Genomic DNA, 17,280 nt, shown 5'->3' on the forward strand with positions numbered 1-17,280 from the left:
GAGGAGATTTGCCTCAATGGAAGGTATAGGAAAAATGCTCACAAAATCACTTTGGCAACCGATTGGGTGATTGTTTTTTAAATTACATTGTATTTATTTTTTCCGGTTCAAAAGACAGAAGCGCTCTGCAAAAGCGCTTACAAATACGCACACAAACAAGCGAACGCACAGAAAATTGCCGAAAAACAGTTTAAAAATCCTTGGAAAAAAATGCCCTCTGTGCACGGACACGTGAGCCGTACGCAATGTGAACAAGGTCTAAAACAGATTTGCAAAGCATGCACATGGTCAAATTCTAAAGCATTTATCAGGCAGTATTGGTTGGATGTCCTACCCCATGAATAGTTGCCCTTCCTTATTAAAGGCCCTTTGACAGCACTCCCTATTTATGTGCCTGGTCTTCTTCTAAACTCTCATGGAGAATGAATTTAAATGACTGAATTACTGTTACCGGGAGAGTTATGAGTCCTCCATGACGCCCGCTCAAGAGGGTAAGTTGTCCAGCTGTAAAAAGGTGATGCTACATTATGCACTGAAGTAGAGGTTGTAAGGGAACCTTTTAATTCTTCCATGTTTTCTTGCCCTTGTAACAGGCGGATCTGTCACTTCCTCTACCACTGTCATAGGGTACTTCTGGGAACCCTTGTTCGAAGCTCCTGTATTAGTGCTGCACTGTGCTAGATTTCACAAAACTGACAGCAGCTAGAAGGACATGATGAGAAATGTTGCAGGGTTTACAGATCACCTGTCATTACTTACTTTTCTTCTTGTGATTCCAGAACAAAGCTGAGCATTTCTTCAGAAGTGGACACACCAACAACTGGGCAGTTTTAGTAAGTGTTTACTTATTAAGCAAATGAATAAGGAGAAACCTCAAAGTTCTGATGACATTGAGAACGGTCTAAAAAAAAAGAACCTTTTGTACCTATCCATCCAGCTAATCCGATTTGAGAACTGCCAGGTTGGGTAACCTGCGTCACAAGGCCGATTCCCAAGAGATTTCATGCTGAATCTGATGGGGAATCAGCCTGCGTATGGGCAGGAAACAGATCTCTCTCCGATCAGATTTGAGTTGATTTGTCTCTTGGTTGAATCTAGGCATACATTGCTAGATTGCTGGATAGTGTACTGGTTAAAGAGAACCTGAGGTGGGTATTTAAAATCTTAAGAGAACACAGAGACATATCCTGTGTGCTAAGACGTGTCTCTGTATTGCCACCTCAAATTCCCCCCCTGGGGCCTGCTGTGTCCCCCTGTAAAAGGCGCTAGGCTAGGATATGCCTCTGTGTTCTCTTAAGATTTTAAATACCCACCTTTGGGTTCTCTGTAAGGGCTCTGCCTCTGACACAGGAGACCAGGGTTAGAATCTCAGCTCTTCCTGAGTGTACTGCTCAGACGCAGTAGTTCTGCACCTGCGCAGTACGCTCCGGTCCACATGGCGGTGATTGATAGTGCCGCAGGCACAGGCCGGCCTGACGTGATCGACGGGGACCAGGAAGCTTCACAGGTGAACGGCTCACCGCGGAGCTGCAGCGAGGAACATGCTAGGAGCTTGGGGCTGGACGAAACCCCGGGTAAGTAGCACTTATTGCCCTCATATTCTCTGATGACTCCTTTTTTAAGGATACCTGAAATGAAAAGAATATGGATGCTTCCATATTGATTTTCTTTTAAACAATACGAGTTGCCTGGCAGCCCTGCTGATCACTTTGGCTTTAGCTGTGTTTGAATCCCACAAGAATCAAGCATGCAGCTAATCTTGTCAGATCTGATAATAATATCAGAAACACCTGATCTGCTGCATCCTGATCTGACCTGTTCAGGGTCTGCGGCTAAAAGTATTAGAGGCAGAGGTTCAGCGGGATAGCCAGGCAACTGGTATTGCGTAAAAGAAAATGCAAATGGCAGCCTCCACCTACCTCCCACTTCAGTTTCCGTTTTAAAGTAAACCGGAGATTAACCTCCTTAGCGGTATGTCCGACACTGTGTCGGGCATACCGCTTGCTGACCCCAGGAGTCCCTCAGTATAATTTTAAAAGATTGCACGCTTGTAAAACCTTTAGCTAGCACTAGGCTAGCTAGTACGTGTGGCCGGTATCCCACCGATTGCTGCTGAGCCTCCCCCCCCCCCCCCGATCCCCCGGCTAATACATTACCCAAAACTGCTGTACAAAACTTAAGTATACTTCAGGCTAGCTGCCTCCAGGGGTGTCAGCTTGCATTCAAATTTTAGAATTTAGATTAGTGTTAGCACATAATTTGCATCTGATTTGTATTCAAGGTGTGTATTTAGCCCCAAGGGACTTGGCATATCTCTGGAGTTTTCACTTCACTTGCAGCCTGTGAGCGCTGCCCATTGCTTGCTGTTCGTTAATACATCACCCAGCCTGGATCGCGCAGCCTCCCTGCACATCTCCGGTCCACTCTATGTAGAGGATCGGGTCTGCGCATGACGTCGATGACATAATGTACGATCCTCTCCATAGAGAAGAGCAGAGCTGTTCGGGGAGACTGCGCTGATCGCTGGATGCAGGCTGGGTAATGTATTAGCAGGGAATCGGGGGGGGATCAGTAGCAATTGGGGGGATGCCGGCCACATGTACTAGCTAGCCTAGTGCTAGCTAAAGGTTATACAAGTGTGTAATCAGTTAAAATTATACTGAGGGACTCTGAGGCTGCAAAACCTCCAGAGCGGCGTAACACTCAGGAGGTTAAAAAAAATGTACATAACTGGGGCTTTCTCCAGCCCCATTTCAGGCTCGTCGGTCCCTCGCTGTCCTCCCAGGCCGCCGGGATCCTCCACCAATTCCTCCGGTAATTCAGCACGTCGGAGGGAACTGTGTATGTTTGGCCCGTGGATGGGAGGGTGTGCGGCTGGACCGCTCCTGCGCTGACTGGCTGAATTACCGGCCCGCCTAGCGGAAGATCCAGGTGGCCGGTGGATTTGGTGAGGAGCTGATGAGCCTGTAGGGGCAGGAGGAAGCTCCAGCTATGTATAATTTTTTTTATTTTTTATTGTTGATATCTGGTACCGTTTAACAAAACATAAAAAGGTACTTATCCGTTAGCCGGGCGCATCCGGCAGGTGGCGCTAATTACTGTTCCTCCTCCAGGCCGACATGGATAGTAGGGAAAGATGTAACTCTGGTGGAGTTTTGTCGCCACCTAGAGAATGCGCCCGGCTAACGGATAAGTACCCATAAAAACTATAGTTATGCCTTAAAAGTTGTATTCTGCCATAAATGTTTGTACGTGATTATTTTTATCTTACAGTTATTAAAATACAGTTACATAACGTGAGCTCATTATCTAATTTGTTTAATTGTGTTTTAAAGGTCTGTACGTCTCGCTTCTGGTTTAATTATCGCCATGTAGCGAATACGCTCTCTGTTTACCGGAGTGTTAAAAGACTTGGGATCCCTGACAGGTGAGAATTTTTTTCCTTCTAATTAACACCATGTTGGTGTTAATCTGTCAGTTCCCCTCCCCCCTCATTTAACATGTATGGCGGTTTTGGCTGAGTTGATTTAGAGGAAGATTAAAAAAAAAGAAAACCTACAACCTCTTTGTTCCTGAGGCCACTTATGCTGAGATTAGGCTGCATTTCCACTTGTGCGGTGCGAATCGCCACGGTAAAAATTCGCATGCGGATGCGAATTTCGCATGCAGGTCTATGCGAATTTTCATGCGAATTCGCATACCTAAACCTCATGCGACTTTCCTATTAAATACATTGTATGCGATTCGCATAGCGGCATGCGGTATGTGAATTCTGATGGCTCTGCCATGCGAATTTTTTCTGCACAGAAAATCGCAAAGGAATCCTGACAAGTGGAAACAGTCCCATTCACTTGTATTGCTATGCGAATTTGCATGCGAATTTGCGATAGTGGAAATGGGCCCTTACACCAGTGGTTCTTAAACTTTTTGGGTGAGGGCGCCCTTGATGGCTTTGACATTTTTTCAAGGCACCCCTCGGCAACAACTACCAAAATACCGTTATGACCTTTAATAAGTAGCACCCCCTCCAAGTAGCTAGCGATGCCTATTAGGCAGCATCCACCTCTAAGTAGTCAGTGGCCCTCTCCCCCATTATGCTTAAAGGTTAACTGGCAGGTAATGCAGCTGGTTGCATTACCTGATGGCATTGTACAAAGGATGGGGAGGCATGCCGAGGCACCCCTGGGAGGTGCTCAAGGCGCACCAGGGTGCCGCGGCACCCAGTTTGAGAACGCCTGCCTTACACCATACAATTTCCTGTTAGATTGTTCTGTTATGCGCCGGAATCGAGCCGCTGGCTCGATGCCGACGTGACCCCGCTCATCCACGCAGGCACATGGATCGATTCCCGCTCTTCCCCGCGGGCATTCCTTATCAGCGCTTTGTTTCTGTTCATTGTCCGCCCGCGGAGATCGAGCGCAGTATCGATCCGCCGCGGTGATTGGACAGGTTGGATATTATCAATCGAGCCATCGATTGATAAGAACTATTGCGCCGTGTATGCCCAGCATTAGATTCTCTAAATTCAACATGTTGGAAATGTATCAATCTTACCATCTATCTGCCGAGCAATTAGGCATTGTTCTACTCAGCAGGAGATAACGAGAAGACAATGCACCAGAGATAATGACCATTCTCTACAGAAAATAATCTAATTATGCATTCTAACAGAAAATCTAACAGAAAAATCTAACAGAAGAATGTTATGCTGGGCATACACGGTAAGTTTATGTGCCGGTATTGATCGATGCTGGCGCGTCACCGCTCGTCCGCGCGGATTGATTTCCGCTCGTCCCCGCGGGCGTGCCTTATCAGCCGCTCGATTCCCCGCTATTGTCCGCCGGGGATCGAGCGGGGAATCTATCCGGCAGGTCATCGGACCTGTCGGATATTATCAATCGAGCCATCAGCGGCTCGATTGATAAGGAAACAAACTTACTGTGTATGCCCAGCATAACAGAAAATTGTATGGTGGATTCCCAGCATTAGTTAGATTTTCCTAAATGTAGCTATTATGCTGGGCATACACGGCACGATAGTTGTTATGAATCGAGTCGCTGATGGCTCGATTGATAATATTCAACCTGTCCGATCACCGCGGCGGATCGATTCCGCGCTTGATCCTCAGGAATCGATCCACGCGTGAGCGGGGACGCACCGGCATCGAGTCAGCGGCTCGATTCCGGCGCAGACTTGCACCGTGTATGCCCAGCATTATATCCCAGATTCATCACATAATCAGTGCTGTCACTGGTCTCTAGTGAGTGATTAGGCTGCATTTTCAGTGATGTCACTGGTCAGTAGTGAATGGATAAGCTGCATTCTCAGTTATGTCACTGGTCAGTAGTGAATGGATAGGCTGCATTCTCAGTGATGTCACTGGTCAGTAGTGAATGGATAGGCTGCATTCTCAGTGATGTCACTGGTCAGTAGTGAATGGATAAGCTGCATTCTCAGTGATGTCACTGGTCAGTAGTGAATGGATAGGCTGCATTCTCAGTGATGTCACTGGTCAGTAGTGAATGGATAGGCTGCATTCTCAGTGATGTCACTGGTCAGTAGTGAATGGATAAGCTGCATTCTCAGTGATGTCACTGGTCAGTAGTGAATGGATAGGCTGCATTTTCAGTGATGTCACTGGTCAGTAGTGCATGGATAGGCTGCATTCTCAGTGATGTCACTGGTCAGTAGTGAATGGATAGGCTGCATTCTCAGTGATGTCACTGGTCAGTAGTGAATGGATAAGCTGCATTCTCAGTGATGTCATTAGGAAAGGAATAGATTGCATTCTCAGTGATGTCACTGGTCTCTATGGAGTGGATAGGCAGCATTCTGAGTGATGTCACTGGTCTCTAGTGAATAGATAGGCTGTGTTCTCAGTGATATCACTAGCCAATCGTGAAAAGATAGGCTGCACTTTCTGGGGTACTTTGGCAGATGATAATGCACTAAGAATGACTAATGTGTGTTTTAGCGATTCTCCAGGGGAATGGAAAAAATAACAGTATAACCACAGCCATCGCTGAGCTGACAGCTTTTGTATTCCTTCACAATAGATTTTGGAACACAGCGTACAGTAGTTTCACCTGTTAGAGACTTTCGCTGCACACAGAACAGTAGATGAAAAGATGCGGCCTTTACGCTGCAGAGAGTGGCGCGAAAGGTGAAGGAAAATCGCTGAGCGTACATTTTACATATTCTCACCTTCCTTTATCTGTCTTCATAAATCAAACACTCCAAATCTTTTGTATGTTGTGAAATGGATGTCTTGTCATTAAAATCTTTAACCATCTGTGTACTGGTAGCATTGCAGCTTGAAGGGACTCTGTCTGGATTACGGTTGGCTGACTTAAGCAGGAACTGTAACACAAGATTGAACTTCATTCCAGTCAGTAGCTGCCTTTCCCACAGGAAATCTTTACCCTTTTCTCGAAAGATGTTCTCGGGGACATCTGTGGCTGGTATTGTGGTGAAACCCCTCCCACAGTGTGATGTCATGACCATGGTCCTGACAGTTTGCGATCTGTGAACCTCATTGTATTGTGGGAAATAACGGCTGTTTCCAACTGCCAAGCAAGCAACATCTCCCTATGTGCATAGAACTCTCAGTAACGAGCATTCCGTACAGATCACCTGGCAGAACCAAAGATGTCACCAGCAGTGATACATTGCAGATTATACAGTGGAATGCAAAAGTATTCGGCCCCCTTGAAGTTTTCCACATTTTGTCACATTACTGCCACAAACATGCATCAATTTTATTGGAATTCCACGTGAAAGACCAATACAAAGTGGTGTACATGTGAGAAGTGGAACGAAAATCGTACATCGTTCCAAACATTTTTTACAAATAACTGCAAAGTGGGGTGTGCATAATTATTCGGCCCCCTGAGTCAATACTTTGTAGAACCACCTTTGGCTGCAATTACAGCTGCCAGTCTTTTAGGGTATGTCTCCACCAGCTTTGCACATCTAGAGACTGAAATCCTTGCCCATTCTTCTTTGCAAAACAGCTCCAGCTCAGTCAGATTAGATAGACAGCGTTTGTGAACAGCAGTTTTCAGATCTTGCCACAGATTCTCGATTGGATTTAGATCTGGACTTTGACTGGGCCATTCTAACACATAGATATGTTTTGTTTTAAACCATTCCATTGTTGCCCTGGCTTTGGCCTCAATTCACTAAACTTATCTCCTGTCTTTAATAACTCTTCTAGAGTTGTTACCATGGTGATAAGGCATGTAGTATTTAGGAAACATTTTACCTCAGGCAAGCCTAAAGTTAACTCTTCTGTCTTTAAATTAACTCTCCAATCCTTAAAATAACTCCAGAGTTAAAGACAGGCTGTTAATTAGCTGCATGTGAAAATAACTACAGAGGAGGTAACTTAAGGAATGAAGAGGTAAGATAACTCTCTCACTGTGTGGAGGTAAGTTTTCTCTTGCCTTATTATCTCTAGCATGATCTTAGTGAATTGAGGCCTTTATGTTTAGGGTCATTGGCCTCAATTCACTAAGATCATGCTAGAGATAATAAGGCAAGAGAAAACTTACCTCCACACGTGAGAGAGTTATCTTACCTCTTCATTCCTTAAGTTACCTCTCCTGTAGTTAATTTACCTCCTCTGTAGTTAATTTACCTCCTCTGTAGTTATTTTCACATGCAGCTAATTAACAGCCTGTCTTTAACTCTGGAGTTATTTTAAGGATTGGAGAGTTAATTTAAAGACAGAAGAGTTAACTTTAGGCTTCCCTGAGGTAAAATGTTTCCTGAATACTACATGCCTTATCACCATGGTAACAACTCTAGAAGAGTTATTAAAGACAGGAGATAAGTTTAGTGAATTGAGGCCATTGTCCTGCTGGAAGGTGAACCTCCGCCCCAGTCTCAAGTCTTTTGCAGTCTTCAAGAGGTTTTCTTCCAAGTTTGCCCTGTATTTGGCTCCATCTATCTTCCCATCAACTCTGACCAGCTTCCCTGTCCCTGCTGAAGAGATGCACCCCCCGAGCATGATGCTGCCACCACCATATTTGACAATGGGGATGGTGTGTTCAGAGTGATGTGCAGTGTTAGTTTTCCGCCACACATGGCGTTTTTGCATTTTGGCCATAAAGTTCCATTTTGGTCTCATCTGACCAGAGCACCTTCTTCCACATGGTTGCTGTGTCCCCCACATGGCTTGTGGCAAACTGCAAACGGGACTTCTTATGCTTTCTGTTAACAATGCCTTTCTTCTTGCCACTCTTCGATAAAGGCCAACTTTGTGCAGTGCATGGCTAATAGTTGTCCTATGGACAGAGTCTCCCACCTGAGCTGTAGATCTCTGCAGCTCGTCCAGAGTCACCATGGGCCTCTTGACTGCATTTCTGATCAGCGCTCTCCTTGTTCGGCCTGTGAGTTTAGGTGGATGGCCTTGTCTTGGTAGGTTTACAGTTGTGCCATACTCCTTCCATTTCTGAATGATTGCTTCAACAGTGCTCCGTGGGATGTTCAAGGCTTTGGAAATCTTTTTGTAGCCTAAGCCTGCTTTAAATTTCTCAATAACTTGATCCCTGACCTGTCTTGTGTGTTCTTCTGACTTCACGGTGTTGTTGCTCCCAATATTCTCTTAGGCAACCTCTGAGGCCCTCACAGAGCAGCTGTATTTGTACTGACATTAGATTACACACAGGTGCACTCTATTTAGTCATTAGCACTCATCAGGCAATGTCTATAGTCAACCTTACTGCACTCAGATGAAAGGGGGCTGAATAATTATGCACACACCACTTTGCAGTTATTTATTTGTAAAAAAATGTTTGTAATCATGTATGATTTTCATTCCACTTCTCATGTGTACACCACTTTGTGTTGGTCTTTCATGTGGAATTCCAATAAAATTGATTTGTGTTTGTGGCAGTAATATGACAAAATGTGGAAAACTTTAAGGGGGCCCGAATACTTTTGCAACCCACTGTAAATCAGGGAGAGGAAAGATTTTACAATGGGCAAACACTGACTAAATAATCTATAAGGGCTCGTTCACACTAGAGGCGTTTTCTGGATTTTTTAAGCGCAGGCGATGTGTACAAATCGCCCTAAAAGCACTTGCACTATGCTTTCCAATTAGATAGCTCTCATTGGAGCGTTCCGTTTGCTTGCCGCTGACAAAGTGCTGCATGGACCATTTTCAGGGCAATTTGCCCTGAATAGACGGTATAGGAAAATCGCAAAGCGCTTAAAAAAGCGCTTTGTATAGCAATTTCCCCAGCGTTTTAAAGGGATACTGTAGGGGGTCGGGGGAAAATGAGTTGAACTTACCCGAGGCTTCTAATGGTCCCCCGCAGACATCCTGTGTTGGCGCAGCCACTCACCGATGCTCCGGCCCCGCCTACAGTTCACTTCTGGAATTTCTGACTTTAAAGTCTGAAAACCACTGCGCCTGCGTTGCCTTGTCCTCGATCCCGCTGATGTCACCAAGAGCGCACAGCACAGGCCCAGTATGTTCTGTGTCTGCGCAGTACTCTCCTGGTGACATCAGTGGGAGTGAGGACATGGCAACGCAGCCGCAGTGGTTTTCAGACTTTAAAGTCAGAAATTCCAGAAGTGAACTGGAGGCGGGGCCGGAGCATCGGTGAGTGGCTGCGCCAACACAGCATGTCTGCAGGGGACCATTAGAAGCCCCGGGTAAGTTCAACTCATTTTCCCCCGACCCCTCCCCCCCTACAGTATCCCTTTAATGAATAAATACATTGTATGTATTCATTACTGGGGCAAAGTAATCACTTCCTGACTGGCGTCAGGAAGTGATTTAAATAATTGCTCTGCTAAAGCGTTTACAAAAGCGCTTATAACACACAGAGCAGAGCGATTTGAAAAAAAAAATCGCTGAGTGTGAGCGAAACGCAGTGTGAATGAGGCCTAAATGAACATTGTAACAAATAATCATTTTCGCTACAGTTCCTCTTTAATGCCAAAACTCTGTCTCCAGAGGTTTTGAGGTGCACTCTGGGAGTGACCAGGTTTATGGAACCTGCCGATCTGAGGTTGTGAGAGGTGTGGTGCAGCTTCAGCAATTCCTTCATGTGTCCAGGGCCCAAATTGTGCAGGGATTTGAATGTCAGCAGTCCAATCTTGAAGAGTAGTCTCCATTTTACTGGTAGCCAGTGTAGTGAGGGAAGGATCGGTGTAATGTGGCAGTGGTGAGGCCAGTGCAGTGAGGGAAGGATCAGTGTAATGTGACAGTGGCGATGCCAGTGTAGTGAGGGAAGGATCGGTGTAATGTGACAGTGGTGAGGCCAGTGCAGTGAGGGAAGGATCAGTGTAATGTGGCAGTGGCGAGGCCAGTGTAGTGCGGGAAGGATCTGTGTAATGTGACAGTGGCGAGGCCAGTGTAGTGAGGTAAGGATCGGTGTAATGTGACAGTGGCGAGGCCAGTGTAGTGAGGGAAGGATCAGTGTAATGTCACAGTGGCGAGGCCAGTGCAATGAGGGAAGGATCGGTGTAATGTGACAGTGGCGAGGCCAGTGCAGTGAGGAAAGGATCAGTGTAATGTGATAGTGGCGAGGCCAGTGTAGTGCGGGAAGGATCGGTGTAATGTGACAGTGGCGAGGCCAGTGCAGTGAGGGAAGGATCGGTGTAATGTGACAGTGGCGAGGCCAGTGCAGTGAGGAAAGGATCAGTGTAATGTGATAGTGGCGAGGCCAGTGTAGTGCGGGAAGGATCGGTGTAATGTGACAGTGGCGAGGCTGGTTTGTTAGCAATCTGGCGGCAGCATTCTGTACTAATTGCAGGCGGTGCAGGTCCTTGTTTGGGAGGCCTGCATAGAGGGCATTGCAGTAGTCCAGCTGTGATGTGATGAAGGCGTGAAATAGGGTTGGAAGATCCTCTGGGGGAATCGAATGTTTAATTTTTGCAGTGTTCTTAAAGGGAACCAGAGACGAAGCACCCTTGTGTATTTTACCATATATATCAGTAAGAACATTAGAGAAAACACTTACCACGCTCTCTGTTTCATCCTCACTGCTAAAAGTGTCTGTTATCAGCTGTGATAAGAATCCAGGACTGAGCATTCAGTCTGGCTTTGCAGGGAATAATTATAGCTGAGTCATTATAGCAGAGTCACAAGGGGGTAGGCTTGGGCTTGAACAGACACCAGAGAAGACAGACTCAGCTATAATCTTTCAGTAGCAAAGCTAGACTGAGTGCTCAGTCGGGGATTCTTATCAGAGGTGATAACAGTCACATTAAACAGAGAACAATGAAACACAGAGCAGATTAGGTGTTTACTGTCATGTTCCCATCAATTTATAAGGTAAAATACAAGAGGGTGTTTCATCTCTGGTTCTCTTTAATGGGTCTTTTGTGTATGTAGAAAATGTTTCAGATCTTTGAGTTAAGCTCAAGCAAAATGGGAGCAAAAGTGTTGCGTTTTATATTTTTGCTCAGTGTGTATAGTGCCAACATCTTCCGTAGCGTTGTACAAAGTACAAAAACATACAACAATGGGAAGCGTAGATAAACGAGCAGTTTAACACACTGTACAATCAGGACAACCAGTGTCACAAGTACAGATACATACTATTGATGTGTAGTTTGAAAAACATCACCAATACTGATAGATGTTTATTTGATCCACAGAAACAAGAAACACAAGGGGATGTCCCTGCCCTTGCGAACTTACAATCTAGAGCACTGGTCCTCAAACCAAGGCCTGTGGGCCGAATGTGGCCCCCTGAGGCTTTATTACCGGCCCCCCACACACACAAAATGTATTACTTATAGATGCGGTCAGCTATATCTTTAAAGAGACACTGAAGCGAGAATAAATCTCGCTTCAGTGCTTATATTCAGCAGGGGCATGTGTGCCCCTGCCAAAACGCCGCTATCCCGCGGCTGAACGGGGGTCCCTTCACCCCTAACCCCCCCCCCCCCCCACCTGCAAAATCAACGGCCAACTTGGTCGTAGATTTTGGTGCTCTTCAGGCAGGGCTAACGGCTGCAGCCCTGCCACTCAGCGCCATCTATCAGCGGCGCATTGCCGCCTCTCCCCCGCCCCTCTCAGCGAAGGAAGACTGAGAGGGGCGGGGGAGAGGCGGAGGTGCGCGCTGAAAGACACGCCTGAGGCAGGGCTGCGGCCATTAGCCCTGCCTGAATGCGGAAGTGATCCCCCGCTGCACGGAGGGGATTTAGGAAGTAAGGGCCCCCCGTTTAGTGGCGCGATAGCGGCGTTTTAGCTGGGGCACACGTGCCCCTGCTGAATATAAGCACTGAAGCGAGATTTATTCTCGCTTCAGTGTCTCTTTAAATATTGGTGGTCCGCATATGGAATAGCAGTACTGGTATCACCCATCCACATGGAAGCCAGAAAGCAGTAATTTTGCTGGTTTCCAATCAAATTCCACATCAAGTGACATTGCTGTCCAATTGGACTGCAGGTAGTCACCTGGGTAGGCTTCACTGTCTGGCCCACAAAGATTTCTACATCATTTTATGCATACTCCGGCCCCCCAGCAGTCTGAAGTATGTTGACCTGGCCCTCGACCCAAAACGTTTGGGGACCCCTGATCTAGAGTGTAGTGAGGTGGAGATACTGGGGAGTAGATGAAGGTGTTGTTAGATGAGGCAATGAGCTTCAAATTCTATCTGTAGCAAATTATAAGCTTGTTTGAACAAGTGTCTTGAGGGTACATTTCAAAAATTTCCAGTCTTTGAGCAGGATGGATAGGCTGTGGGAAAGAGTTTCAAAGTAGAGGTGACACTGGTGAGAAGTCCTGGATGCGATAGTGAAAGTGGGTGACTATGCTGGGTGACAAGAGGGTCTCGTGGGAGGAGCGAAGGTTCTGGGAGAGAGGATGGAGGAAATAGCATATGTACAGCTGTTAGGAGTTTGAACTGGATCCTTTTGCAGCCAACGGAGGGATTGGCAGAAAGGGGTGGCATCAGAGAAGTGGGAGGTGCCGACCATCAGAGTACAGTAAACACTGGAGAGGTGCTAGTGTGGTTTTAATAAAGTTGTCTATTAAAGTGAACCTGCTACCTTGTCACCATAAAAGTAAAACTGCTGAAATCGTTAAAGTGGACCTGAACTCTTGCACAGGACAGCCGGAAAACATAGGGAAACGCACCCTGTATGTATTTAGAGAGTTTAGCCTGTCTAAGTCCCCCTCATTTATGTCTAATCACAAGTTGCAAATTGATCTCTCCCCTGTGTCAGCTGACTGCCACGACAGATACGTTAATTTGAAAGCAGAGAATGTTAACAATATGTCCATGAAAGCAGGAAGTAGAAACACTGCAGATTTATTTCAGGCTTTGTATCAGCTGCAACAAAGAAATGTTTTTCTTTAAAGGTTATTGTGCTGTTGCGTGTCTTTTAGAGCAGAGGGGAAGTTCTGAGTTCAGGTCCACTTTATTGCTACGACTTGGTTTTCTAGCTAGGACTTGAACCATATTTGCAGGAAGGAAGCTTTCTTGGACAAATGAATCCAGTCTTCTTCATTCTAGCTACCAGACTCTGAGGGAAGCTGTCTCACTGTAATATCCTTGAACTCACTATTATGTGTCATTAAGGAGAAAATTAAAGCGCTATTTTTTACTGAAAACCCATTTCAGAGCCTTTGGTGTCAGGACTGTCTGAAAGTCGGCATTCTCGGAATTACAATCACTTTAATGCATTCAGCTTCGTCACTGACCTGAATAATGAGTTTGAAGTTTCTTACAAAGATCTCCGCGGTGTACTTTCTAAGATCTCTGCATGACTTCTCAAGTAGGAACTTTTTTTCTTTTTTTGTTGCACAGAAGATTTTTTTTTTTTTACTCGCACACTTTGCTGCTCATCACCGTTCTCAAAAAAAAAGAGCACTTAAAGATATCCCTTGCTCTTAATTCACCCTGTTGGTAATTTCAGCTTATTAAATTGGGGTTTAAAGGACAATTTTCAAAAGCATAATTTTAAATATCTGTAGAACATTTAATAGCCTTTCATTTGTGAGGTCAATTTTTTAAACAACCGCCAGTATTTTCATGAATTTAGAGAAAATGTACTTAGAAATGTCCTGCATAAGGAATGCCTTTTCTGGGCAAATTGGCTTCAGTGCAATAATTGAAGCAGATGTGGAGGTGGTGCCCAGAAATGTAATCAATACTATATAGCGGTAATTGAAATAAAAAAACGCATCACACTTTGCTCAAAAATGTCTGACTTAATTTTGTTAATAAATAGAAAGGCGCTTTGTGCTTTTGGCTATACAGCAATTAGCCCTTTTCTTGGCCTGATGAAGTGGGCTTGCACTCTCGAAACGCTTTGACTGTGCTAAATAAAACGTTTTTGCAATACATTTCAGTGTTTTGTTCCCTTCACTTTGTTTCCATTTTATTTGGTTTTAATGAAATGTTATCTTTTTTTGAGTCTTTTCACCCATGTTGTTAATTATTAGAATTTTTACTGACACGCTAAAGGTGGCCATACATAGTTCCAATCGCCTTGCTTCTACTCCACCCACATGTATTTGTGTTCCCCACCCCCCCCATGCCCGAGTGCAATGTTGAAGTCTCACCTGTCACACGCTTGCACGATCCCTGTCCTCCTCATCTATGTCATGTAAAGGCGCTCGCAGTGACACTTGTACAGGTCGCTCGCAGTGACATTGGAGGAGGCTGGGATTCACGCTGGCATGACAGGTGAGAATTCGAACCCTGGGCATGGGGGAAGGGAACACGTATACATTTGGGGGCACAATGGCCCCCCGGGACCCCCTCCTTCGGACATCCCAATTGCAAATGCAGTTGCCACCGCGCATCCAATCGAGCCCCAGTGACCTATATGAGAAAAAGTAAAGATTTCTCTTAGTAAAGGAGGTATCAGCTATTGATTGGGATAAAGTTCAATTCTGGGTTAAAGTTCCACTTTTTCTCATTGCATAATTGTGTTCCTTACATAGAGTTTATAGGGCATTCCTCAAGCCAAATACTTTGTTTTATTTTAATACTCTAATTCCCTATAAACTACACAGGCCTCACCCACAGCTTTTCACGGTGCCTTGGCACTGTAGCAAGGGCTTATTGGGGATCAGTCTGGGCAGGAGAAGGAGGAGTTTACCAGCCATTAATTTCAGAGGCAGACAGGAGGAGGAGAGGGGACTGAATTTACACACAGGCAAGCTGACAGCATCTCCAGCCCTCAGCCTGTGACAATGTGACAAACAGAACATGGCTGCCCTCATTGTATCACAGGAAGAAATAATCATAAACCGTTGAAGCTGTTTGCAGATAGATTTGCTGTGTAAACTATCTAAACTTTAGATAAGATATATAGACAAGTTACTTGTTCTAGTTAGTTTTTCAACTCGGATCCACTTTAAAAGAAGGGGTGTAAGACTTATGCACCACACCTCCTCTCAGATGAAATGACACAACAACCCGCCTTCAAAACCCAATTGGGGCCGGATGGGACCACCAGCGCAGGATATCGCTAGAACTTTTGGACGTCCTGGTCAGTATAAGGAGGGATTTCAGCATAGGGTAGGGCAAGCTTTACATTTATTTGGGGGGGGGGGGGGGGGAGGATGGAAGCCAAAGCTTGCCTAATCCTAGAGATGGGTTTTTAAAATGCAACAAACTTCCTATGTTTAATAGCTACTGTATATAAAAATATGTAGACATTACTGCAAAGTAAACATAAACTGTTTTTTTTAAACAGACTACATGGGAGGGGCCATGCCTCCCTACTGTCACTGTGTGGGAGGAACCATGCCTCCCTACCGACAGACTGTGTGGGAGGGGCCATGCCACCCTGTCAGACTGCATGGGAGGGGCCATGCCTCCCTACTGTAAAGTACGATAATAATTGGTATATGAGAATTTCTGGCTTGTAACAGGCTCTCTTTCTCTTCTAACAGCCACATCATCCTGATGCTTGCTGACGACATGGCTTGTAACCCGAGGAACCCCAAACCAGCCACCGTCTTCAGCCACAAAAACATGGAGCTCAATGTCTACGGGGATAATGTGGAAGTTGACTACAGGGGCTATGAGGTAACTCCTCTGACTTCAGCAGCAGTCTGGTCACAGAAAGTGTTGCCAGTTTTGCACTACAGGTAGTCCCGACATATGAACAGCACGATCCCATCACTATTACATCATTTCCACAGTTACAGATTGCCCAGCAAGCTCATTGTGAACCAGAACTCCTAGGTGTGTAATAATAAGGGGCTGAAAGAGACCAAAAAGCCTCCTTACTAAAATGTATGCAAAACAGAAGTTTGCCTTAACCACTTCTATACCATGAAATTGTGTGCTGATCTGTGCTGCGTGGACTCTCCAGCCCACAGCACAGATCAGGTTGCAGCCAGGCCGATCAGACTTCCCCCCCCCCCCCCCCCTTTTTTCCCCACTAGGGGGATGTCCTGCTGGGGGGGTCTGATCACCGGCTGCTTGCGCTTGCGGGGGGGCTCTTCAAAGCCCCCCTCCGCAGCGCTTCCTGGCCTCCTTCCCCTTCCCTCCCTCTCCCTCCCCCTGTGAGCGGCGCAGGACGGATTTCCGTCCTGCGCCTGATGGGATAGGCTTTAGCCTATCAGATGCCGGCGATCCCCGGCCAATCAGAGGCCGGGGATCACCGATCTCCTCTACGGCGCTGCTGCGCAGCAGCGCCGTATACATGTAAACACCGGGGAAGATCTTCCCCGTGTGTTTACATTTACCCTGCGAGCCGCAGATCGGCTCGCAGGGTGTTCACGGAGACACCCTCCATGAACTGACATGGAACCCATGGAATACACTTCAGGATTCAGGGGCGTACATATACGCACCGAGAATCCGGAAGTGGTTAAAACAAGGTATTTGCGATTATTCAGGTTGGAGTGAGCTCTGAGAGGACCCACAATGCATCACTGCTGAATATGCAAATCATCTCTGTTGTCTCTGATAGCTAAACACCCCTCCAGGACCACTGGAATGCAATGATTTGTCAGTTTGTCAATATTACAGAGCCAGACTAATCCAACATGAATACACACTGTTTCGGATTGGTTGATCCTCATCAGTGCTTGCCATGGATTAAATTGCTTTATAGGTTAGGGTTTGAAACACCCAGTAAGAGAAGTATGTAGTAGCAGCTTTAAACTTCCCCTTGTCCCGACACGTGCCTCCCTCCTGTGCTCCCCCAGCCCAATCTGTATTGCAGACGAAGGCACAGCAGAAGCAGTGCTGCTCTCACCCCCCCAGCCGAGTCTACCGATGTTTGTCCTCCTCTCTGCGCCTCCTGCTTACTCAAGTACCCGGCATCTCTTCCTGTATGTTGTG

General features: G+C 46.0%; 1 protein-coding gene across 1 annotated transcript in view; it reads left to right on the forward strand.

Annotated features, from left to right (window-relative positions):
* The window catches only part of PIGK (phosphatidylinositol glycan anchor biosynthesis class K), a 203,702-nt gene that overhangs the window by 17,286 nt on the left and 169,136 nt on the right, over positions 1-17,280 (forward strand). Inside the window, exons 2-4 of the mRNA XM_068239190.1 lie at positions 780-833; positions 3,336-3,427; positions 15,879-16,014. Of these exons, the coding sequence (XP_068095291.1) occupies positions 780-833; positions 3,336-3,427; positions 15,879-16,014 (282 nt within the window). The remainder of the gene's footprint in view (positions 1-779; positions 834-3,335; positions 3,428-15,878; positions 16,015-17,280) is intronic.

The sequence above is a fragment of the Hyperolius riggenbachi genome, chromosome 6 (assembly GCF_040937935.1).
Source record: "Hyperolius riggenbachi isolate aHypRig1 chromosome 6, aHypRig1.pri, whole genome shotgun sequence".
NCBI lineage: Eukaryota > Metazoa > Chordata > Amphibia > Anura > Hyperoliidae > Hyperolius > Hyperolius riggenbachi.